The following is a 25256-nucleotide window of genomic DNA, read 5'->3' on the forward strand; positions in this document are numbered from 1 at the left end:
CGAAAGCGGCTGCAGCGGGAGATGAGCTGCAGCGGGAGGACGGTGCGGTGCAGCTTTTTGCGGCGGGGAGCCTTCCCTTGTCTCCGGCACTCTGTTCCCGTTTAACTGCGAGCAGCTCAAGAGCAGAAGAACCGTGGTTGTTGCCGCTGCTGTTTCTACCGCTACCTTCATCATCATCATCATCATCATCATCTCTAAAGACAGGGGGAAATACACTCCAGCGCCGGACAACAGGATTTCGTGTTTTCAGGATAAAGACCGCGTCCGTCGTCCCCCCAACCCTCTTTCCCCCTCCCTCTCCCTCACTTCCGAACACTGCCCGTGCCCTGGCCGGGGGCGGCAGACCGGGGGGGTAACAATGGTGAAGTTTCTGGTGAGTTCTGGCTGCGCCCTGGCTGCGTCCCTGCTGCTCCGTCTCCCTGTCGGATCGCGGTGAGGAGAAAATGAGCGAAGAGACGGCGACTTCTAACAACGAGTAAGCGGCCGTTCCCCCCTTGCCGCGGCAGCTCTCCCCTCCGCCCCGGGATCGGGCTGGGGGCTGGGGCTCGGCGCGGCCCCCCGGCTCCGCGACCCGCGGGGGCCTCTGCCCGCGCACGTACGTGTCCTGGCCTCTCCGTGCGCGTACTGCGCATTTCTGCTCGCGTAACATGCGAGCCCAGAAGCTCTCCCTTTGTGAAAGGAGCTCGGTTTAGAAGGGCTGCGAGCCAGCGGCCAGGGAAGCGTGGTTTAATTAAAGCCCGGCAGAAAACGGTGCAGGTAACCATGGTGTCTTGGAGGGAGAAGATGGGTTTCGAGTGCCCGGGGAGGTATCGGCACGTACCACCTCTGATAATATCCTATTACTTGTAGATATTTCACATGGAAACTAGTGTGTGGGAGCTTCATCCTGCAGGAAACTGCTCTGAATTTTAATTGGATGAGTCAGTGTAAATACAGCTTAAACCTACCCTAAAGCCTCCCCCCTCCCCCCGTCTTTTAATAAGCACTTGGGGCTTTTTTAAATAAAATAAGGGGAAGGGGACAGTTCAAGGTTCTCTTATTATTTTTAATGTGCCTGGTTTGAAGGAAATCCGGAGGAGAATGTGTGTGTGCGGCTGTATCCCCCTGCATGTTATCTGTCTTTGAAATACATTTTGAGTCGGAGGCGATAAATACGTGTCGGAAAACCATCAGAGCTCTTTATGGCGTTGGAAGATAAATAGTGTATTTTGAAACTTTTTCCCTATTATCGGGAAGTTTATGGTTGATGGCTGCAGTCCCCGAGCTTCAGCGTTACGATTTGCGGTGTCGGTGCTGGCTCAGGCTGATTTTATGAATGATGAGGGTGACGGCCGCGGCCATGGCGATGGGGAGGGAGCGTTGCGCCCGTTGTGTTGGTAGGTAGCGGTAGGTGGACGGAGAGCGGCCCGGGTGACAGGGTGCGGACGGGTCTCCTCCGGCAGCGGAGACCCGTCTCCCGTTTCACTGCCTTCCCCCGGGCGAAGGCTGCGCACCCTCCCCGCGCTCCCCAAAAAGACGAGGCTTTGATCCCCGGGGAGCGGCGCAGGCAGAGCCCCGCGGGGGAGCGGGGCCCGGGGAGCTCCGCACTACCGGCCGCGGCGCTGAGCGCGGAGCGGGTCGGGCCGGGCCGGGCGGGAGCCGCGGCGGCGCCCGCGGGGCCGGGAGCCGGGGCCGCCGCCATGTTTCCTTTTTTGTGAATCGCTCTCATTTGCATACCACAATCTCCATTCATAAAAAAAAAAATAACAAAAAAAAAAAATAGGTGTCATCGCCGCTGACCTGCGGCGGAACCTGCCCTGGAGAGTGCCCAGGGCTGCTGTTGCCGTGCTGAGGACCAGCCTGCAGCCAGCGGCTTGGCAGAGGAAGGTCTCCGGGACCTGCTGTATTAATATGTGCTGTTCGCTGCTTGTTGACACAGTTATGTGGGAAATATCAGCCCGGGGAGGTGCTGGGAGCACGTGATCCGCTCCATTCATAAAATACCTGGCTGTCCATTCACAGTGCAGTACAGTGTCTGCATTCAGCAGCCTCGCGCATCAGACCTGCATGGGAAGAGGCAGCCAGGCCGGCAGGTTTATCAGAGAGGGCAGCAGGAAGAAGGCTTATGGCTGCGACCATGGGAAGTTACTGTAAAGATGGGGGTGCGGGGGTTATTTTTATGGTTTGTGATTGTCCTTTTCCTGTGAAGAAGGATTAATTTGGAAGTACCTTCTCGCCATACTGTCTGACATTAAAGCAGAGAAGAGTTCTATTCAGAAAAACGCTGAAATATTTTTCCATCCAGAAATAATGACTCACATATAAAATACAGAAAACCAAATTCATTATGAACGTGTTTTCAAGACGGTATGTTGATCCTTTTTGGCCATTCGACATTTTATTGAAGAATACTGACTTAGATTTGCAAGATAGCAACATAGTGTAGAACGAAGTCAGTCATACCTAATGAGACATCTGAAAATGTGGCCTATGTTAGAATACAGGTAACAGTGAAGACAACTGAATTGATAGAAATCAGAAGTGCAGTCCATTTTTGTCTCTACTTGGAGAATTTTGTGGCAGATTACCGTTACCATTTCTCCTCAACCTATGCCGTGGTAGGAGAGACCTCTGACATTTCAGAATAACAGGGTGAATGTTTTTACTTTGGCATAACCTGTTCGGAGGTCTGTGTATTAACTTTGATTTTTAAATATCTGTAAATGTTTCAAAAATAAAACTGAATGAAATTTAGTGGTGAAGGATCCCAGAAGCAGGCGATGTGTTTGTATGATGTAACTGTTTTGTGGTTGCCAGTGTTAAAATGATGATGTTCACTTCTCATGAAGACGTTATTTCATTATCTTAACAAATTACACTAAGGTGATTCTTAGTGGAGAAGGCTTTGCTGTTAGTGCAACCTAAGAGAATACCTGAAAGATAACTAATAATTTACTTGAAATGAGAAAGGAAAGCTCACACAAATTATTTGTTTTGAGTTAATTCAGTGTTATTATGGAGCTAAGTGTGCACAGCCTTACAAAGCACTATCTGCAGCGCCTTTTCTCAAAGATTTTATTTTATACACTGGTTATTATAATATCAGAAGAAAAAAAATATTTCTCCTCTTGATTTCATTTGCTTTTTTCACAGCATTTTTGGCGAGGCCAGAATCGTCACTCCTCTTTGGTTGATTCTGCACATAGCACAAGAGCATCACTTTTAAATGATTGGGAAGTAAATGATTAAAACTCCAAATGACCAGTTTGTGAAAATAGGGCAGATCTACAAATTGAAATTGATCATATATTAAAATTTCACTGTGATTCATTTTACCAGTCTAATTGATGACATCAATGGCCTTGAATTCATTAACAAATTTCTCGGCATATAAGGGTGAATACGGGTACTTTGCGATGCATTTTCTGTCATTGTGACTACCGGAAATATTCTGGTAATTGAGCATTTTTGTTCATTTATAAAACTTCATTTTATGGAATAAGATATAAATATTTGTCTGGAGTATGATCTCAGTTAATCATGTTAAATTTTCGGTGGTGGTGGGAAAGATTAATTAAAAAGCTGCATTAAGCACTATGAGGTTCCTTGTCAGTTGTGAACATACGGAAGGCAGCCTTGTAAAATCCGTGTTGCCACAGATGAATCTTCATTGGTGATTTTTTTACATTGTTCTTGTAATGATGTTGTATTTGTCAGTTACGTATTAGTTAAGTGAGAGCATTTCTGTGCCTACAGATTTTTAATTATATTTTTCTCTCAGTGGTGCTTTTGTGATCGGTATGGTCAGCATGAACACAATGCTATGTTCACAGATACACTATCAGCTTTTAAATTAGTAGGATTTGCAGACTCGCAGGTCAATTTGCTATTCATGCAACTTAATAATGTCTTAGCAGGGAAGTCAGCAAGCACTGTTCCAAGTCCCAAATTTTGGTCGCAGATTTTATTAGTGTCTAGAAATGCTACTGAATTTCAGTGTTAGGTAAAACAGAGTAATTGTTACAGTATGTAGTCCCCATTCAGTTAGGGATGAATGATGACAGGCTTAAGATGGAGTCTGAGTTGCTGCTATTGAAAAGTAGGAGCACTGCTTCATCGGCTTGTTTACTTTCCCCTGTATTGTATTGCAGGTGGCCTCTCTCTTTCTCAGGGAATGCTTGTGCTCTTGAATTATATTCAGAGTTGGTTTTACGTACTACGTTTTTACAGATTCAGGCTGTGTGTTTTGCTATATAAATACAGGTAATCTCGAACTAACATTTGTAGATCACTTAATTCAAGAAAGTAAAAGAAGCATAGAGTATATACTCATGCTATGTGCTCAACAGCCTCTAGACTCAAATGTTGATAGAGAAAGTAAAGCTGAACTACATTTTTAAAATAAAATACTTGTTATGTCCATGGCTTCCTTCAGTATTTATGAAAAACTGTTCATACTTCATTTGTGTCTCAGAACTCCTTGTATTACAAGCTGAAATACTGAAAGATGAACATGAAATCATGTCGTAGAAAGCAAAGTTCACCTAGTTTGGTTTTATTACTTTGGGGATGATTTTAAGACTTTTCAGCAGACTAATTTTCTTTCTGCTATTTAGGGCATATATAGACTGTAATTTTTCATCCCTTAACTTAAGGACTTTGTAAAAAGAAGTAAGACTTTAAGGTGTTTTTTTTAAGGTAAGCATCTGCTAAATAAATTGATTCTATGTATAAAATCATCAAAATTCTGATAGATTTTCTTCTGATGGAATGGCTGTTTATTATAGAGTCCTGGGGAGGCTTTTTCAGTCTTTTAAAGTCCTTGCTGTCTCTTCGGCTTTATGTTATGCGACACCATTTTGAAGGTGAAACTGAATTTTCATGTTATGTAATCTGAGTTCGAGGTTTTTTTTTGGTAGGTTTTGTTTTTTGTTTGGTTTGTTGTGTTTTGTTTTTTTAAAACAAGGTTTACCTTCACAACATTTCTTGATTACTGTGGTGTTGAAGAAAAATGCTTTCTGGATGTTTCAACCTAACTGGAGCCAGGAATAATATTTTAATCTTAAAATGTTGTTTAAAAATGTTTGTTAATTTCTTGAATTGTTAAAGTGGCAGTGAGGACGTCAGTATATGCTTCAAAAGTAGAGACGTTTCTTGAAAGGAATGCATCTTGACAGGATTTGAAGTCACAGGATTAAAGCTGAAGGCATTCTTGGTGTTTTTTTTAGGCTAAACGCTGACATTTTTGTTATTTACCCATTCTTGTGTCTATCTGGAGAAATTGTGTGCATTAATGATGACTTGATGGGACATGACAATCACCAGAAACAAAAAATGCTTCTCAGATTATGGACACAAGTTTAAAGAGGAGACAAAGGAAATACTTTTGTCGTTTTTTGTTTTTTAATGCCCTGATTAAAAATAGTAGCTATGATACAGCATACAATGTATGTTGTTTTAAATGGTATTGTTCTAATGTTTAAATGTCTCCTTTCTCTCTCTTGTGCTTCTTTCTTGATTCCTTAAAGGAATCTGAAGGATGGCTGGGAGCTGCCATGTTGAAGATCCTTCAGTTTCTTCATGGATATATTGAAAAGAAACTTTGTCTTTTTCCTCTCCGTTCTAGTGTGCAACAACAGTTAAGCAACTAGATTTTAACTAGTACAGTCTGTGCAGTTACTGAATGGCTGGAATGGGCTGTAGAGAAAAGTGATCTCTGAAAATATAAAATTTGTTCCTCCTTTGCCTCCCTTGAGAATATTTATTCCTCTTTCTGAAAGCACTTCTAGTTGTGAACTATTTATTTAATTATTGGCACCTAATGTGGTGCAATATTCCAAATTAAAATTCAGTAAGATGGAAACACATTTGCAGTGTTTCTTCTACTTTCTGATACTTTGTTAGGCGTGTCCTCCAACCAGTCTTGGTATTCATCAGAAATTATCTTCAGGGTTTTTTGCAGGAAGGAGGGCGACTGGATGCTCTTTCGGTATGCTGTATTAACATATATTTCTAAACTTAATCACAATCCATAATTTTGTTGCTCTTATCTCTCTTGTGCTCTGTAAAGGAAGATTTTCTGCCTTTTTTTTTTTTTTATTTTTGCTAGTGCTTAGATTATGAACTAGTAAAATCTGTTGGCTGGCACTACTCCCTGTGTTTTTTCTTATACATGAGGTGGTATCATGTTGTATATGGTAACATATTTTAGGGTATATGGTACCAGGGTAAACATGGTATCCCTCCTACTTGAAAAATCTGTAATAGGAATCAGTGTCTAAGACTACTGAAAAGCACTTGTAGGAAGTAAGCAGACATTTTAAGTGCATGTACTGTCACATCTTTTCAAGCTTACAAAGTGTCCATATTGATGTCTGTGGTATCAGTTTATTAAAAGAAAATATATTAATTTGTATAATAAATATAACAGTATTGTTTATAAGTGTGGCTCTGAGTGAATAATAACTGTGACACACAGTTATTAGAGTTGTAGGCTCTAATTCCCAATGTTCCAAATAAGGTGGGAAAGATTAATAGAGTGAAGTCCTAGAATGTATCTACATATGTAAGGAGATCACAAGCATTTTTTCTTTAAGAAATCAGTGTCATATGACAGTAAGCAATTGAAACATGGAAAATAGGCCATAGAAACATAAGTAGATTCTGTGCTTCATTCTGTATTTTTGCCTGATAGCAAATTTCCATTCAGAAGAAAGTATTTTTCATGTGTGTGCTGCTCAAGAATTCCTCAAATATGTACTGTTGAAATACCTAAACTGTCTTAAAAATTACACAGTAAAGATATTTTTTTCCTTCCTTCTTTTTTTTTTTTCTGTTTTTTAGATCTCCCCCAGATGTGTTAAGCCTTGTGTTTGAAAATTTTGACTACTACCATTTGTGACATTTTAGTTAGATGAGGAAGTCTTATAATCAAACTTCTGCTGCAGCAAGTCAAATGCTCACCTGCTCAGGACTCCTAAAGAAATTCTGATAGGTGATATTTGCCTTGGAATGTTTGCAAGAGCAGGTGTCATTAAAGTCCATGGAAAAGTTGTCTTTTTTTTTAAAAAAAAAAAAGAAATTCCAGAGAAAACAGTGCCAAATAAATAGGTCTTCCCTGAGATCATCTGACAATTACCCTTTTTTTACACTTTTTCATTGATTTGTACTGATGAGTTGCAACACTAACAGAAGTTTGTCAAAACAAAAATGAAACTGATTTATTTCAGTTTTAGTAAAGTCAAATGCTGAGAATAAACAAGCATAGCAAAAAGAAGTATCAAGAGTTCCATTAATAAAACAAGTAATTACTGAAAATCTAGTATCAGGCTATTAAAAATTGTTACTGATTGCCTTCCTTAAGTAAACCCAGAATTGGTAAGGTGTAACTCTCAGTGAGGATTCCTGCCTGGGCTTTTTTTTTTTTTTTCTTTTTTTTTCTTTCAGAAATTCTGCAGAACTGTGTTGGTGAAGTGATACAAACCTTGAGGGCAAAAGTGATTTCTCTCTCTTTAACCTTTTGAAAGGATTAAGGAAGGGTAGTGAAAGGTGGGAGTACAGAGCCTGCACTGATTTAGGGATTTTTATGTAGTTTCCTAGAAGCTTTTCAGTCTCTCAGATGTGATGAGGTACTTACTCTGCCCTACGTATGTATTTCTGTCCATGGTATGCTTATTCTGGATCCCACTACAGCACGCTGTAATATGAGGCCTGTGACTGAGGCTGATACATGTTGAGCCTTGAACAGGAACACGTTTTTGGAAGGTGTAAAGGAACTAATTCAGGGTTTGCAGTTGAGGCCTATATATTTCAAATCTGAAATCCTTCTTTTCTTTTTTTTTTTTTTAATCTATGTAATGACCTTACATACCAAACCTGCATGTTTTTAAGCAGTAGTTGTTGTTGGTAATGACTGATCTTTGTTCTTGGCCCTAAAGGGAGCAGACTGTGAGTTTCCTAGTAGGGTAGACTTAAGATGGGTGTGTTTGTGCACTCTTCAGGGGGCAGTTACCTGTCTCATTGCAAGCTCTACTTGTATTTCAGATGCTACTGATCCGTGCTACTGACGTTACACAAGAAAATTTTGGGGTTCTGTTTCTGTATTTTTTGAAATATTTTCAGAAAAAAACCCCAACCTATAAAAGAAATTAGGATTGCTGGTACCAATGGCACATAATAAGTGTGCCAAGGGAATGCAAAGTTGTAAAATTACAACTTGTAAAAATTTCAGGCTTGAGAGTTGAGATTGTGCAAATACAATCCATGTGACGGGGGGGGGAGGGTGTATGAATTTTAATGATGAGACAGAGCCAGGAATATAATCAGATTGCCTGGGTTCTGCTGTCAAACCTTCAATACTAGGAAAGGCCTGTTTTTCGTGCCATTCAAGAGAGGACAACGGCACCTTCTGATCTCACACAGGTGGTGCAGTGTAATTGAAGACTGCATCTTAATAAGCGTTAAAATTCTATTAATATTGAAACATAAAGCAACGATGTAACAAGTTTGTTAGGGTTTTTGTTTGTTTCTGCAGTTTAATCTGGTTCTAATCCTTTATCTCCAGATTTCAATTACAGGAATATTTTCAGATGTTGACAATATTACCTGTAATTCTATGGAGACTTGTACTGGGTCGCAAGTTTCTTATGTTCTTTCTGCTAGTGTGATTTTTCTTAATCCTGATTTGAAAGACAAAGGTTTGGTGTTAGGGGTTCCACCCCCCCCCCCCCCACCCCCGCCCACAGTTTGGAAGCTGTAGTGTAGTATCATAAGTGATTTGAGAGAATAATATTAGTTATATTGAATTTGCTTTTGTTTTGGTTCTTTGAAGGCTATAATCCCACTATGGGCAATGTGCTTCTCTAGCTGCAGAGTGCCAGCCAGCCGTTGACATGTACGGGCATAATTGCTGTGCCTAAGGCAGCAGTTGAGGCACCTAAGGTAGGGGTGGCCATTGAGCTTGGGTTTCTGTGGCGTTGCTCATGTATCTTACAGAAAGAGTGTCATACTTCCGGCCTGTTAAGTGCAAAGTGCTTGCACATCTCACTGAAATTAAAATGCCAGTAGTTGCTAATTTCTTAATTGGGAAATGTGTTTTTCTAATTATTTTCTTTCAATTCCCAGGTAAAATGCATTGTTCTTAATTTTTCTTAATTTTTCTTTACTGTTCTGCTCTGTGGTTCCCAAAGAAGTTAGTGTCTAAAATCATGCTGTTACTACACAGCTGGCTTTATGCATTAAGGCCCATAAATGTCCTGACTTGAATTTTGCTTCATCTTCTACTTCTTTCAGCCTCCAGAAAACTTTTTAATGGATGTGTAACCACTGCTTAAACAGTCCTGTGATGATCTCTAGCACAGTACTTTTATGCTTTCTGTATTTGTACTGAACGGGTCTAGCTTAAAATATCTTATATTGTCTTAGCTGTATTCAACTTGACACATCCTCTAGAAGAGCCCCCATATGCACCTTAAAATGTACGTGCTTTGTTACTATGGTGATAGAAAAGAATCGTGCATGTTAACAACCCCGGGTTAGGTAATGGAGGATTTGCAGAAATCAGTTAAGCATTTGCCTGGGGCACTGAAAATTGAGTCCGTGACCATACCTCCACCCCAGCCTCTTGACTACAGATGGGCTGAGGGAATGTTGTTATGGGATTAGAGGCTTCTCTGTTTTCAGGTTGTTTGGGGGTTGAAGAGGACTTTTTGGAAGGGATTTCAGAAGAAGCTGAAGTAGTGTTGCCCTACCCTGTGTTTTTAAGTATCTTACTTCATATACTGAGGGTGCTCTGTGCAGGGTAAAGGAGGTGCTTGTGCAAGCATATTGCATGTTTGTCACTAACACAAAACCAGTTTTGTTTTTCTTTGAACTCCTTAGGTTGACAGTGCAGGAATTCATTACCTTTCATTTCTCTGTTATGGCTGCCTGCAAAGGGAGAAAACGGCCACATCCAGTCCCCTGATGTAAGGTAGAAAACATGAGCTCTTCCTCATCTATTAGTTGAATTCTGGATGAAAAATGGGTCTATTGAAGGAAACTATTCCAGACCAAGACACAAATTTAGAGGGATACAGTTTAGTATAGTGTAATTTCCTGGGGAAATTTTATTCTCCTCCTCCTGGAGTAAGTTGTGGTTAACTAGGGGAAATGTGATAGGCATAGTTGTTTGAGGAGCTTTTCAGGTTCTCCCCTTTCTTTCCTTCACTGCTGTACTTTGTAAAAACTGTAGTTTCCTTGCATTAATTACTTGGCTGGCTTTTTGTTTGGCCTTATCTTTCTGTATTTTGAAGTGTGTTGGCTTTTAGAAAGATCCATCCTTGTAGGTTTTGGTTTTAGTATTTTAGGAAGCATTTTTTCTGAGCATTTTTCTGTATTAGTGTTCTCACACAGCATATCCTGAAGAGCTTCCCTGGAAAATAAGGCACTGGTTAAAGTCTTCAAGACATTTTGAGTGGTCCACTGAGTGCCCTTAATACCAGGGTTTTACCTTCAACCAGTGCCAGCAAGAAGCCTGGTTTTTGCCACTCTAGGACAAGAAAAACCTGACCCCAGTAAAAACATGTGTTTCTCTTGCTGTAGAAAGACAGAACACTTCTACAGGATACAAGTTCCTCATCCTTTCAGCGATGAAAAGGGAAGACATTACAGAAATGTTGAAAATCAACGTTGAGGAATTTCTCCATTACAAAAAAGTCAACTTTTTTGACATTTGTGAACAAATCTTCCTGAAGCAGAACTACGGTTGTATGTATAGCTTCTTTTCTGAACAAACTTCAAAGTGTATGGACTTTTAACTGGAAAGAAGCTTACCAAGTCTGTTATTTCAGCCATTTTGTGGCTGAAATTTTTATTTCAATAGGAATGAAGGAGATACCCAAATTAACTTTCACATGTCAAAGAAAGGAATATCTCAATTTTGGCAATCTCTACCAACGTTGCTTTATGGTTAGTTTTCAAGGCAGTTACAATCGGATAGTCCAGAAATCTTAGTATCCTACAGTAGAAAGGATCTGCCTTCTATGTCTTTTGTCTCATGTCTAACATACAGTTAGGTATTGTACAGTGAAGAAAGCATAACAGACATTTCCCAGTTACAGCATTAATAGTTAGGGTCTATATGGGGATAGTATGTATATTACAGTTTTGGTATTCCTCAGCTGAGACAAATATTCCCTTCTTTTGCCTATATAATGAAATGTTACTTTTAATTCCTGAGAAATGCAGTCTTCAGAGTTACATTGAAACATGTTGTTGAAGCTTTTATTGTTGATGAAGAAAATTGGTTTTGTTGTATCGTGTTTTTAGTAGGATGCAACTTCTGTTGTCCTTACACTGAAAAATGGTGTTCTCCAAAGGACTATTTTTTGCTTTTCTCTGCAACGAGTTCTTATTATAGCTCGGCAAATAATTTTGTGAGGAATTGCATCTGTTTGACTTTGCTATTGTCAAAGGACATATCCCAGTGCTGGTAAAAAAAAAAAAAAAAAAAAAAAGTAGGAAGTTCTATTGGTCTAGTCCTTTCTTTGTGTGTTAGTCCCCTAGGTCACAAGAAGCTCTGATTGATACTTCTCAAGGTTTAAATGGCTGGGTGGTGTTTGTATGCCTTTAACTTCCACAGAGAGCGTGATCAGAAATTGCTGTAATACCTAACACCAGAAATAGGGGGGATTATGTATTATTTCTGTCTACCATTTTTGAGGTATTTTTTTCCTAATGATAAAACTTCATTCATCTTCAGTCTTTTGAGCTCCATTATATACCATTTCCTTCACAAAGAAAAATGTTCTCTGTGTGCTTTATTCATTTGAATATGTAGTATTGCAGCTGCAGTTGCCCAGTCTGGCTGTTACCAAGTGAGGTTCCAAGATCCACAGGAATTAAGTTGAATTCAATATTAAGGATACTGTTTGGGAGTACATGAAATTATCTGTCTGTAACTCTGAAGATTTGGAAGTTAATGCTTCTTTGTAAAACTGCAGAAAAGGGTACTTGCAAGCAAATTTTCATAATTCTGTGGGTGTTTTTAAGAGATGGAAATCTGAACTCTTTTTAAATGCCCCTTCCCCCAGTGGTATGAAGTTTTGAGTGGTATAACTGATATGTGCTATGGGTGGGTTTGTTTTAATGGGTTTTGATAGACTATTTACATAATTTAAAATATTTAACTCTTCAGAATGGGTTTGAGTTTTGGTTGGGTGGTTTTTTTCCTAGATCTTTTCTGTCAATCTGAAATATTTCAGAATAAGCTAAAGCTGCATAAGTACACAAGCCATTTAAAATAGAAATAGAAAGAATTCCATTAATGCCCTGCGTTTTACCAACATTGACAAATCCAGTTTCACTAAATAAATAGCACTAGTGCTGTCATTTTGACACACAAAATAACTTTGTCTCTGTGAAGTTAATAGCCACCTCTTAAAGCATCTAAAGCAAATTTACAGTTGAAATCAGTTAATGAGGGAGAGTGGGAGTAGATTTATTTAAAATTCACTGAACTTAACTGCTCACTTGTTTGCTCTCTAATGGTAAAGCAGATCTGTGGTTTGAAATGGTTTGGGGAAGTTACTGTGACAAGGCAGGTGATGGTTCAGAACTACTTGAAATCTACAAAGGGATCAGCTGCAGTTTGTCCTTTTCAGGAGACTGGAAATCTCCCTTTGAAAATGTTGAAGAAATTTGCTAACTGAGATAATGAAGATCTTCAGAGATGAAATTAATATCTGCAGAAAGTGTTCTAAGGACATCCCAAATTAATAATGGTTTAAATCTCTATGATTATCTTAAGACACTAGTTCTGCTATTACCTTAAGATATTAATGTATTACATTAAAATGTAAGAATATTCATGAAGGATCTGGCAAAAACTCTTGTCAACATCCATTGTTTGACTTTTCCACTTGTTATACCTGGTTAATTGTGATATGCATCTGTTTGCTCATTGCAGAGTTTTAGCTGAAGTATATTATTTGTTACTTGATTCTTTGGTGGAAAATTTTTACCATGTGGTTGTTTGGCATGACTTAATTTTACTTAAGCTATCCAAAATTAAATTGCTGCTAATCTGTTCTTATTTGAAGTGTTGTGTTTTCAGGCATTCAGAAGTTGAAGTGAACTGAAATTGCTGTGCCCAATTTTTCAGTTTTAATCTTTTGATATAGTTTACTGTTCATGTTTGCATGTTAGAACTTGAAATTATCTAAATGGAGTATTTCAGAGCATTGTGTACCGCCTGGGTATTTCTTTTCTTGAAGTGGTTTGTCTCACAATAACCACGTGAATAAGGTGATAAGATAGTGGTAAGCGTGATATTCTAGGGAAATATTTAGCAATTCAATTTTGGTCAGAAATGCATTGAATTTATGGTCATGTCAGTGTTATCTGCTAGCTTTTGGATGCTAAAGAAGTGTTTTAGCAGAAGGAGAAAGTGGTTTGGGAGGTGTTAGTGCTTTTGGGCTTTGGCCTTAAACAAGGACCTGGTGAAGTGGGGGTGGAATTGTCTGTGTCACCTTCCTTCACTTTTCACTCAGTCAGGGCTGGCTCATTAAAACTTAGAAATGGCTTGCTTTTTTTTCTTCTAAATATGCCGCTTTACACTAAATCCATCTGAGATGCAAACAGAGGGTTTCTTCATTTAAAAGAGTAAATACTTCCAAAATTATTTGTGTCTTCCATTTACATGTAGAGATATCTATCATTTTTGTAGACTAAACAAAATGTGCTTAATAGAAATCAATTGACTGGTTATTTGGGCCAAGGCAGTACAAACTGTAAATGTGAAATTATAGGAGTTTGAGAGAGCTACTGAGTATTTTAACTTACTTTTTCCCCCTAATTGCTGTTAGTATTGTTGGACTTGTTGTAGACAATTTTTTAGCAGAAAATTACACCAGGGCTGTTTTTCGTTGCATGCAGTACTTTCTTAGCTGTAAAATGTTGATGGAGTATCATCAGTGAAACTGTCTTTTTCAAGGTGCGATTAAAGAGGTGAAGGTGTCAAATCAAAATAAGGGGGGAGTTATGTGGAAGGGTGAAAGTCAACCTGCTGTAAGAGCTACCTATGACTATAAAATATATTAATTCCTTTCCCCTTATAAGAACTGGGCCTTCTGCCAAGACAGATCTGCTGTTCCACCTGGGGCTTGCAGAAGCAGTAGTGACTGCAGGAGGTGATATATACTAATTTCTTCTAATTCTCAATGGCATCGACAGTTACCAAAGTTCCCTTTCTTTGCTCAGGTTTATCCTTGCTAGAAGTTAAAATGAAAGGCAATAGAGACAGTAAGACAACGCTGAAAAGATAAAGACGACTGACAAGGAGAGAAATCTAAGGCCTAGTTTCAGGTACGCATTTAAAAGTCAATTAGGCAAACTACTGGCATTAAGTTTCTAAAATTGTTTCAGATGCCTGTCTTGCTATTTGAAAACTCTTCTTGTAGCAGATTTTTTAGCTTTTTCATTGAAGTACAGTACAGTGAACATTAGAGTCCTTTATTAAGACTGCTTCTCATATTGAGTTATTGCCCTGTCACCCAGTGCATTGGGTTCTGGAAAAATACCTAGTAAACTCCACAGCCTAATTCATGTACTGTTTTGAAGTGTTGGATGCTGTAGATATTCTGTGTAAGGATTGCTTCCAGTCCTACCAGTGGTATCCATGGCACTAGTAAAAAAGCATTTCCAGGCAGTTTTTGTCGGCTTCACTTGTTAGCTTTCTTGCTACTTTTAAAGAATGCCCAAACACTGTTCTGAAACTTTAAAGAAAATGCAGAGAGATGTTTAAATGTCTCTGTGGGCTATGCAGCTGCCACTCTTTATATGAAGAATGACAGGCTTCACCAGAATGGCTGGTTCTTAAGGCGGGAGACCACGATGCTGAAACACATTAGAGCAATGTTATTTATATTCTGCCAAAAGCAATTATCCTGCAAGACTTATAAATATGTGTTAGCTTCTATGTGTGTGATAAACTCTACAGACTTCCACAGAGATCTGTAGGTCTACTCAGAGTGATATATTTAAATTTTTGCAGGACTGAAGCCCAAGTGCTTGCATAAAAAGATGTTTCTAGTTGCAGGCATATGCTGATTATTCAGTAGTGTGGCAGAAGTATTTCTTTGGGATTGGTCTGCTACGATTAGGACTGTTCTTATGCCAATGTAAAGACTTTTTACATTTAGTAGTATTTGATAAGAGTGGTTTTAAGAAACTTGTTTTGATCCATAGGTATCTCTTTTCAACAACCTCTTCTAAACTCCCAATGGCTCTTATCTATCCAAAAGCTCTATTTTTAATTTCTGTGGATCCTTTACTTTTCCTCCCCATGAAGATTTATTACTCCTTAAAAGTATCTTTAGCTTACTACTTTAGGCCCTAAAAATGGCCTTGTTATGTGCTGTGTCTTTTCGTCACCCTGTGACAGAAAATAAGCTCCACTGTTCAAGGGGAAAGGCCTCTACTTTAGATCTTGGCTACCAAATAGAGCAGCTTTTCTGTTCGCCCCACAGCTGCTGCAATGTTTCATTCTGCAACTGCTAGAGGATGGGCAAGTAACCGTCCTCATATGAGACAAAAATATAACTCCATTAGTCAGCTGGCGTGGGTTGTTGAAGCAGAAATGCAGGCAGTATTTTCTCCTGGTGGAGAAAAATCCATCACATCCTATTAAAGTTGCCATTAGCTGACTATGAGGGAATGTACATTTCCTGAATCCACGATTGCCTGTTCTCCTTAAACTTTGATGGCTGTCTACTTTAAAACTTGTAATTTAGTCATAACTATTAAAAGATCATGTTACATCTCTGGGGTTAAATCTATTTGACATATAATCTGTCTGAGAAAAACCCTTAAGAAATAATGGTGCTTGACACTAGCTGAACCTTAAATTATTGTGGTGTGAATTCAAGAACCTTGTACCTAAAGCGGTTCTGAGAGCCTTCTGAATTCTGTATTGCCCTGTAGGACTTCTAAGATTTATTATTGTTTTAACTTTTAGGATGTTTAGTATTTTAACTCACTGCTATTAAAAGTAGATTTCAAAGGTGGGTTTGTTTGGGTTTTTTGTGAATTTTTTTTTTTTGGTTGGTTGGTTTGTTTACATCTGTATTCTGAGGCTTGAAAATGTGATAGTCTAGTGGCATCTTTGCCATCTTTTTGCCAATGTTCATTGTAAGGTTTAAGTGAGAGAGGGTTATAACCCTTCAGCTTCTTCACATTAACATTTGAATGTTTTTTGGATGTTTAATCTTGATAACATGCAATTATGACACAAAGCAGAACCACGAAAATACAAAGGTGCATTCTTTTAATAGATGCTTATCAATGAAAAGAAAATTCTTTTTCTTTGTTTTTCTGGAAGTGGCAATTTTTAGTCATGTCTAAAGCAGTGTTTCAGCACGGGATGACTTTTTTTCTTGAGACATACAGTTGTGTTCAGTCTTACTTAGTTTGGTGCATAAAGATTTTGTTAAAATCTCTTGGCCACCTCATTCCTTATTTCTTTAGTTACTTCTGTCCTTTTTTTAAATGAAGAGTGTATAGAGAGAAATGTTTAAAGATCTTAAATTGAGAAGAATTAATATTTAACAACACAAGGAGCAAAGGGTTCTTTACAATAACACTTCTAATGTTAGTATATCAGATGTCATGGATCTGTGACTGCGGATTGCAGGTGCCTTAATACCCATAAATTAAAGGGAGACTATTACTTAATCTTAACCTGTATGGCCCATGTCTGTCTCCGCACTGTGTACAGTATTAAAGTTGAAAGAAGGTAATGGCAAACCATAGTCTAGTTTGGATTTTTATTGTAGTTATGTTTAAATATAGGCAGATCCTAGATAGATCTCCAGCTCCTTGGCAGTCTCCAGCTGTCTCTGGTGTTTTTCATGTTTCTTTAGGGCAGGTAGTTGGCAATGATTTATGCTACTTTTGGTTTCCTCCATTCTCCCTCTGATATAGTTGCTAGTTGCTTCTTGTTGTTCTCAATAAGCTATCTATAGCAGTTAAGAACTTCAGAACATAGCAGTGAACAGTAAAGTTAAAATAAGAAAGTGAGATTACTGTGTTGTTATACAAGTAGAATTTAGTTGCGTATTTAACGACCCTATTAGTCAAGTTAAACTAAAAAGTAAAAATTATGCAGCTCCAGCTGAGGGAGCTATTTTCTGTCAAGTCAGTTCCTTGCATGTTCATGCAAGTTGTGTTCTCTAAACATTATGGAAATGTAGACAAAATTTTGCACTATTTTATGCAAGAACTTGTGTGCTGGGCTAAAAGTTTTTGCAAAGTGCAATGATTATTTTGTAAGATTGAAAATAAAGTCTCTGTAAATCAAGATTATATTCCAGTGTATTTGACTAGGCAATCCTACCTGTACCAAAGAGCTAAACACAATTTCATCTATCTATAGGTTGAGCCTGTGTGGCAAACTTATCTGCTCTTTACTGGGAGTAAGTGGGGGAATTTCTCCTGAGGTGCTGCGTCTGGGGGTAGTTTTCCCATTGGACTTTTATGCTTTGGTGTTCAATAAAACTTTGTTTTCCCCTAACGAAAGGAAAACCCATCTCCACTATGTTTCTGGTTGGCCTGCCTCTACTTGGCAGTTTCCAGGCAGCTATGGAGTTTTCTTTTCAGCTTTCAACTTTCCTCCTCTTCGGTTTCACTCTCTTGTCAGTAGGCTCATCCTCCACATGCCTTGCTCATTAAACAGGTGCTCTGTCTTCTCTACAGTAATTTTTGTGAAAGTCTTCCTGCATCTGAGTCTTTGTTCTTTTTCCTCTGGACTACTCAAAGTTGAGTGTAGTCACTTGGGTAGTTTTCTGTATAGTGAGGAGAGAAGTTAGAGCATCCTGTAATACTCAGATCCTTTTGTGAGTATGGGCAGGGCTGCTCTTATCCTTGAAGTAACATTTTCTGTAGTTGTCAGAATTTCATATCTGGCCTCTGAACATGGAGATGTGAACGCTGGTACCCATAAGCTTTCCCTCTTACCTGGAGCGCTTTAGGTTGGACTGAGCTTGTTTTGCCTCTTAGAAATTGAAGGAGATTGCCATATGGTCCAGTATAGTTCATGTACACAACTGTGATCCAGTAGAAGAAAGGCAAACTCCCAACCCCCCTACTGCTGTTTCAGAAAGGAACAGACAGGAGGAAGTAGGAGTGAGAACAGATTTCTGGATAGATTGGTAGGCAGCGGGTTGAATTCTTAGCACTTCCCACCAGAAGTTTATTCTAATAGGCATCGGTTTTTAACCATGAAACTGCTGCTCAGGAAGCTGGAACATGAGGATCAAGAGTAAATGTATAAATAGACCTAAAGAGCTAATTTCAAATTAAAATTATGAAAGTGTTGATTTAAAATCTGAAACAAGGTCACGATGTCCTTAGACTCACATTGTGTGAAATTAATCATAGCTTGATTTTTTTTTGTTCCTGATACTTTTTTTTTTTTCCCCCAAGTTTTATATACAACTGAATGGAAGAATGGAAGTACTGTTAGCTGTATCTAGAAAATGCTGCTGTAGCAGTAGCCTGATTGAATGAGACTTTCCTAAGATTCACACGTGGTGGTAGAAGTATGTGTATGATCGATCTACAGCAACTGAGATTGTCAAATGCCACAGAAAAGTTTCTGAGTCTCTTAAAGCAAGGGGTAATTTTGTGTATTTTTTCCGATACTGAACAGGAGGAACAAATGGATTTTTATGTTGGACAAATGGTTATGTCAATGGTAATCAGTTTCAGACTGATTTAAACCAGAGTTAAAGCAGTAAACAAAACAAACAAAAAAGGCAAGCTATTTAGAATTAATATTTGTGTATGGACAGGAAAACACCTTTTATGGCTTTCCTCTGGATTAAAGGTGAAGTTATAAATAAATACCCCCCTCCTAAAAAGAAAAAAAAATAATAGTTTAGGTAAGTCTTTTAATAATGGTATAAATCACCATTTCTAATGATGAAGTATGCTTTTGGGCTGCCACTGAGTGGGATAGTTTGCATTTATCTATGCAGTCTTGGCCTTAGATCTAAGGGCACATAGCTACAGGTGATTTAGGATTTCAGAATGAAAATGTCAGAATGATCTATTTGGGATGATGGATTTTCTGTTTTAGTTGCACAACCAGCTCATTTCACAGTGGTTTGACAACATAAAGGAAGCAGCAGAGTTGTGCCCTAAGTCTTGAGGAGAAGAAAGAGGTAGGGATTCAGGTTGGATTTTGTGAGTAGGTTTAGTTGCCTTCCCATTATCCCACAAAATCAAGTAATTTTTGCTGCAGACCTACAGATGCTGAATCACTAGCAGAACTCTACATGTATTACTGTTTAGACATCTTCTATGAATAAAAACCTTGAATTAATAAGGAGCTCAGAAAATGAGACCTATGTAGCATTTCTGTGCTATGCATAGTATACTCCTATCATATAACTGTTCAATGGAGCATCACCCTTTAATTTGTCTTGTGGAGATGCATCGTCTGTCTGTGTCAAAATGCTTGCATGAGTGTTATCTGGAAGCTGCTTTTCTTGTGAATGCCAGTGTACTGGAACCCAGTGTTTAAAGCTTGAAATTAATGGATTTTGTATTTCCTTGCATCCTCAAAAAATACTGAATAACCTTCTGTAAATAGTGATCTTTATTAAAGGATGAATAGCAGCAAAACTTGAAGGGTTTTCATGTTTGGTTTTTTTTTTTCCTTCTTCCTCTTTTGAAGAGGGGAGGTTTGTATTTCCTCTCCCTTATGTGCTTGGCATAATAATGCAGGAGCACAAACTAAAAAAAAAAAAAAAAGCACAGTGGTTCATTGCACCAGTAGTACTGCAGTTTGGAAAATGTGTTGTACCAGTGCATTGACTAGTCTCAATTACAATTTAAAGAGTCTCCATTGCAAGTAGTTAGTTAAATTTGTCGATTTTTGTTATTCCTTAAAATGAATGAATGTTTTCTAGCAGAAGAGGTTCAGTTGTCAAATGAGTTTTTCTAAGTGGTTGTTAAAGGCTACTTTTCTATTTTAAATCTTCTTTTGGTTGATATTTCCTTGACTATGGGTGACTGTGCATCAATGAAGATAAGCTGATGAATCACTTCAGCCGAATCACGTTTGTTTGGTATATATAAAGCTTCCTCCAAATACAGGTTGCTATAACTCCCTTTCCAATAAAAAGATCCAGACTGAGTACTCTTAACCCTTTCTGAGTCTTAATACAGTTTGCATTCAGAATTCTAAATTCATACAGTCAAACTACAATCTTTAGTGTTACTGTAAATTTACTGGGTTTTGAGTATAAAAGTTTGGCCAGATACAGTCTTAGTGTTTTAATCTGCAGCAAAATAGTGCTCATTTCTTTTGTCTCCATGTTGAAAATATGAGGTTGTACATGGATTAATGATATCAAAATTACAAGATACTTGCAGGTTACATCTGCTTATAATTGATTCTCCTATTGTGTTATATTTTCAGTTACATTTCTTGAAAATTGGGCTTTCTCTGCATCTTTGTTTTCACCACACTTCACACATGGCACAAATGTTTTGCAGTGTTCAGAATACGTGTTTTCTGTGCTACCAGAGTTAATCCCCTTGCATCTTCTGGAATCAAGAGGGCTTTCCTTTTGTGTATTCAGTTGTTACATAAAGGAAATTCAGTTTGTTTTGTTAGCATGTAAACTGCACTTTACTAAACACAAAGAAGACCAAAACATCTCACAGTAAGAATTTAGAGAAAGAAAATGTACATTTCTTGGGAGGAAAAAAACCTATTCATAACTCGTTACATTTTTAGTGCTCATTCCACATGCATGACACAAAAAAAGAATTTTAGAAAAACTATTAAGGATTAAGTCATGTTGACACTGCAGAAAGAGATGAAATGTGCCAACTTTGTGGTTTAAGTCCTAGGTGCTCATAATGCTAGTTGTGGCTTAATCTCAAAATACATATGAAGAGAATCCAACTGGGCTGACCCCTTCTTTTCCTGATCCACAGAGATTTAAGTGAGTGAGAGTTTGGCAAAAGCTGCTGACAGTGAATCAAACACTCATACACCTCTTTAGACAATGCTCTGGAACTTGTGTTGAAGTATCGTATCTACAAAACCACTTTGACCAGTTAAGAGATAGTCTTGTCACCAAAAGGAATCATGTACTGATTGAGGTTGGGTAATTGTCTGGATTGAAGTTAACCTTTCCTCTGGATTATTCATGAGTCATATCAGCTTCCCAGTGTTGATAACTGAAGCAGTGGAGAAAGTGCATGGCAGGAATAAATGATCAGGGCAGGAGAAGGAAGGATGGGGAGTGCTGCTGGCAACAGTGTGAAATCCTATTACTTTGAAGTGCTTATAACAATAATGGTAGTGCGAGTATGAAAAGTAGCCTTGGACTTCATTGTAGAAGGTAGCATAGAATTGTCAGTAGTTTGTAACCTCTCACCAGTCTCTGTTAAAGGACCTTCTGAAATGAAGCTGCAGAAAGTAGTTACAGAAAAGATGAGAAGACCGATTGCTGTATGTTTTCATCTATCTCTGCTTACTCACTGTGGAACTGTTTCTTAGAACCTTTCTTTCCACTCCTTCATGATCGCTAAGTTTTCTGCCTATGTTACTTAAAGCTATTAGTGTAATACAGATTGTGATATAATAGCTTGTGTTTACTGGCAGTTACTTAATCCATAAGCAGTTAAAAATGAGAAAAATCAGTATTTAACTGTTTTGGTTTTATTGGAACCAATCTAACCAAATTCTTACTAGTGTAGATTAAGTTACAGTAATTTATACTTCCCTTTTCATGCAGGAAAAAATCAAGTGTGTTTAAAGAAAGCCATTGTATTAGAATTGCATACTAAACAGTGATATGCTTTGTGATTATGCTTCTCTTGTATAGTTAAAACCAAACACTTTTGAAGGACACTCAGTTTTTCTTCATGTGCCTGCTAATTCTTTGGGAAGAGGATATGCTGTTTTCTCTCACTCCCCCTTAGGTTTTTTGGGGTTTTTTTGTTGTTGGGTTTTGGGTGGGTTTTTTTAATGTTGTTTATTTGGTACGGAAGATTTTATGCAAGGCATATTCTCCCATCCCCCTAAGATCTTTTCATCTCACTGACTTTTGAAACATCTATTACTACATTTTTGTTACTTGAGTTCTGGCATTTTTAGCTCCCCTTTCTTCCCCTTAAATAACTCTTGGGCAATCTTTTCTTTTTTGTGCTTCCTAAAGAAACAGCTGTGACAGCTGGTTTGCTTTAAATACCAGCTTTTTATGTGGAATAGTCAATATTGAGGGTTTTTTACTCAGTCTTTTGTGAAAATGCCTCAAATAGAGGGTCATGTTGAGTACTGGTCACACACCACTTCCCAGTTAACATATGGATGAAGAAAACAAGGATGAGCTACTTTAGACATCAGTCAGTTAGTTAAAATTGCAGAGTGACAGTTCAAGAATCTGTTGACTCAATCACTTCTCAATTTTTCTTCTAGTGATAAGTTCTTAAAAATAATAATGTCTTTAATAACACTGGGAAAACTACAGGCAAATTAATTATGTCTAGGAATTACTGTATGACTAGGGAATATTCTTTTTTCCTTTCAAACACAGTAACTTTTTGATGTTTGAACAACCCAGTTCTAGAAGCAGAGCCCTCAGAAACACTGTTGTACATCCTGTATCTAAAGCTCGTACATGATGAGTGTGTTCCCCATATTGGGTTGTGAACAAAGGCTACATAATTCTGTCAGATAAACCTCTACAGTATAGCCAGTACTTTAGGCTTAAATTCCTATGTAATGAGCATTTGGGCTCAAAACTTTAAAGAAATTGTTGGTATCACTAAAGAAGATACTTGTAATATGGTATTGGGTTTTTGACCTTGCATTTTAGGATGCATAATAAAATGTTGATGTCTTTTCTTTAGCTAGTAAAGCAGTTAATGACTTCTCCTGGTTTATTGGGATTATTTGGACAGTCTCATTGCAGATAAAAGTACTCAAAATTCATTGTTGTTTATAATAATGGCAAATTTTTTGTAATTTTTACTGTTTTCATATTCCAAGCACAGAGTCTACTATTAATAGAGAAGGTCCTTCTGTTACTGGAAATAGAGCAGAAGTCCACCACAGAACACATGGATTCAAATGAAACAGCCAGATTCCTGTTTCTGGAGTTAGATTTTCACGATTTACACCTATTTCTTCATTCCACCAGTTTGATTTCTTGATATTTTTATTGAACATATCTTGGTTTCTGTCTCTCTAAGCAGAGATATGTAATCCTTTGTATTTCTTGAATTATACAGTCAGGATTCATTTTCAGTGCTGTTAAATAGAGGGATGCAAATATTTGTGGAATGGCATCATGTATATCTCACTGTCTTGGTAACGTTTTTCAATTGTGTACTTAATAAAATAGTTTCTAAAGTATAATACCATATTTTGTATAATAAAAGTGGCAAATATCCACTGAAAACATTTTTAGGGTAGATAGCCATCTGTTTTAAAACTCTGCAACATAAATGTCAGAGCTGCACCAAAAAAAAAAAAATCTACCTAGTTGTTCCACATGACATTTTTGTCTCACAGATTGAATGGAGCAGAAAGACCTTTCTTTTATTCTTTGCTTGTATTCTACTGTCTAAAAACTCTCATTTTGTCATGTTGTGCTTTCATACTTGATACTCTTATCAATATATTTTGTGCAGTTTTACTCTAGGTATCTCCATCATCATTTTCCAAACTTCCTTATGGCGAAGACCCACCACAGACCCATAACTTCTGATGGTGCTGATAGTTTTGAAAAGTCTAAATAGGAAGAATCAAGATGTAAACATAACACTAAATTATCTCATGTTCTAAGTGTTGTAACCCTTTGTTTAGGACTTTCTCATTGCCAAAACAAGAAAAATTCAGCTTGTTTGTCCCTTTCAGTTGCTGAGTAGACAGAGAGATTGATTATTGTAGTTCTCATGAACAGCTACCATTTATGAAGTGTGAATGAAATTTTTGTTTTGTTAAATATTGGGGAGCTGGGGAACGTATATATGCTTTTTATTATTTTTCTGTGCAATGGGTTACAAGTTTCTGAACTTTTCTTCTTGAGCAGCAGCAAGTAATACAACTTAAATAATCTTCCTTTTGAACTGAGGGGCCTTTTAGTGTGCTTATTTGCTCTGTCTTATGTTCGTGCATAGCCCATGTTTTCATTACATACAGCTTTTTGACAAAACTTGTGAAAAATGCTACTTTAGCAGTAGTTAGAGCAGGGATTGTAGTTACAAAAGACTTAGTTACGCTTTTTTGATGTACTATTAATATTCCTGTGTTCTCTGACCTAAAGACTTGTGAATCACTAATTTCTGTGCTTGAGAATGCTGGCTGGGATGCAATTATTACTGAAATTATCAAACGTAGATCATACAGTTACATATTGGCTATGTAAGTCACATGTCTGACGTATTACAAATACGAAGGGCAAAACTTCTTGTATAATCTTTTTAATCCTTTGTTTCTTTTCCTTTGATAGATAATTGTAATATAAGTGTTTGCGTTTATCTCCTACTTCTCTGACTTTATTTCCTCTCTCCCAACTACTCATGGTTTGTTAAAAGTACAAAAATATTGATTCAGACCACAAGGGAATGGTAGCTTCCTTTCGCTTACTGAATATAGACCTTTAAAATAGATCTCGAAGTTCACAAGCTATCACAAGGCTCATTGAATTTTTTTTTTTACTCTGATTTTTGTGCTATTTGTTAAGCATTTTGCAGTTTGGCTTGTAGTCTTTGTTAGTGTGGAAATTCATGATTTGTTCATTTGTGTTTGAAACATCCTTTGGGATGTTTATTGTTCTTATGTTAAAAAGAGCAATTTAGCATTAGGGATTTTTCTAGAATATGGGCAGGTTAAAGTCCTTGAAAAGCCACATCAGTGTAAATTTTGAGACAACATTTAGATTTAACAATATCAACAAATGATGTTACAGTTTTAATCCACATAGTTATAAAACACTCTTTCTTGTACAACATTCATTAGTCTCACAGCTCAGACAGTTAAAGGAAGATTATTTATGTAAGTGTGGATATGCTTTATTTGGTTTCAGGTTTTGTTCCTTTTCTGTGGAGGCTGAGTGGGAAATGCATGCCACGAATGAGCTGGACCTTTTATAAATTTGTTTTAATATGACAAGATTAAAATTTAAATTTTGTGGTTTCCTACCTAATGCCAAGTGTCGCTTCAGGTGAGTAGACTCAGTGGGACTGATGTTTTTCTTCTTACATAAATGTATGGC

General features: G+C 37.8%; 1 protein-coding gene across 1 annotated transcript in view; it reads left to right on the forward strand.

The window, feature by feature from the left end:
• Positions 1 to 443: 443 nt before the first annotated feature.
• Positions 444 to 25256, forward strand: part of SPRED1 (sprouty related EVH1 domain containing 1) — a gene marked incomplete at both ends in the record, with an annotated part of 56632 nt that continues 31819 nt past the window's right edge. Inside the window, one exon of the mRNA XM_084263978.1 lies at positions 444 to 475. Within this exon, the coding sequence (XP_084120104.1) occupies positions 444 to 475 (32 nt within the window). The remainder of the gene's footprint in view (positions 476 to 25256) is intronic.

This window comes from Gallinula chloropus, assembly GCF_964237585.1.
Source record: "Gallinula chloropus genome assembly, chromosome: 4".
NCBI lineage: Eukaryota > Metazoa > Chordata > Aves > Gruiformes > Rallidae > Gallinula > Gallinula chloropus.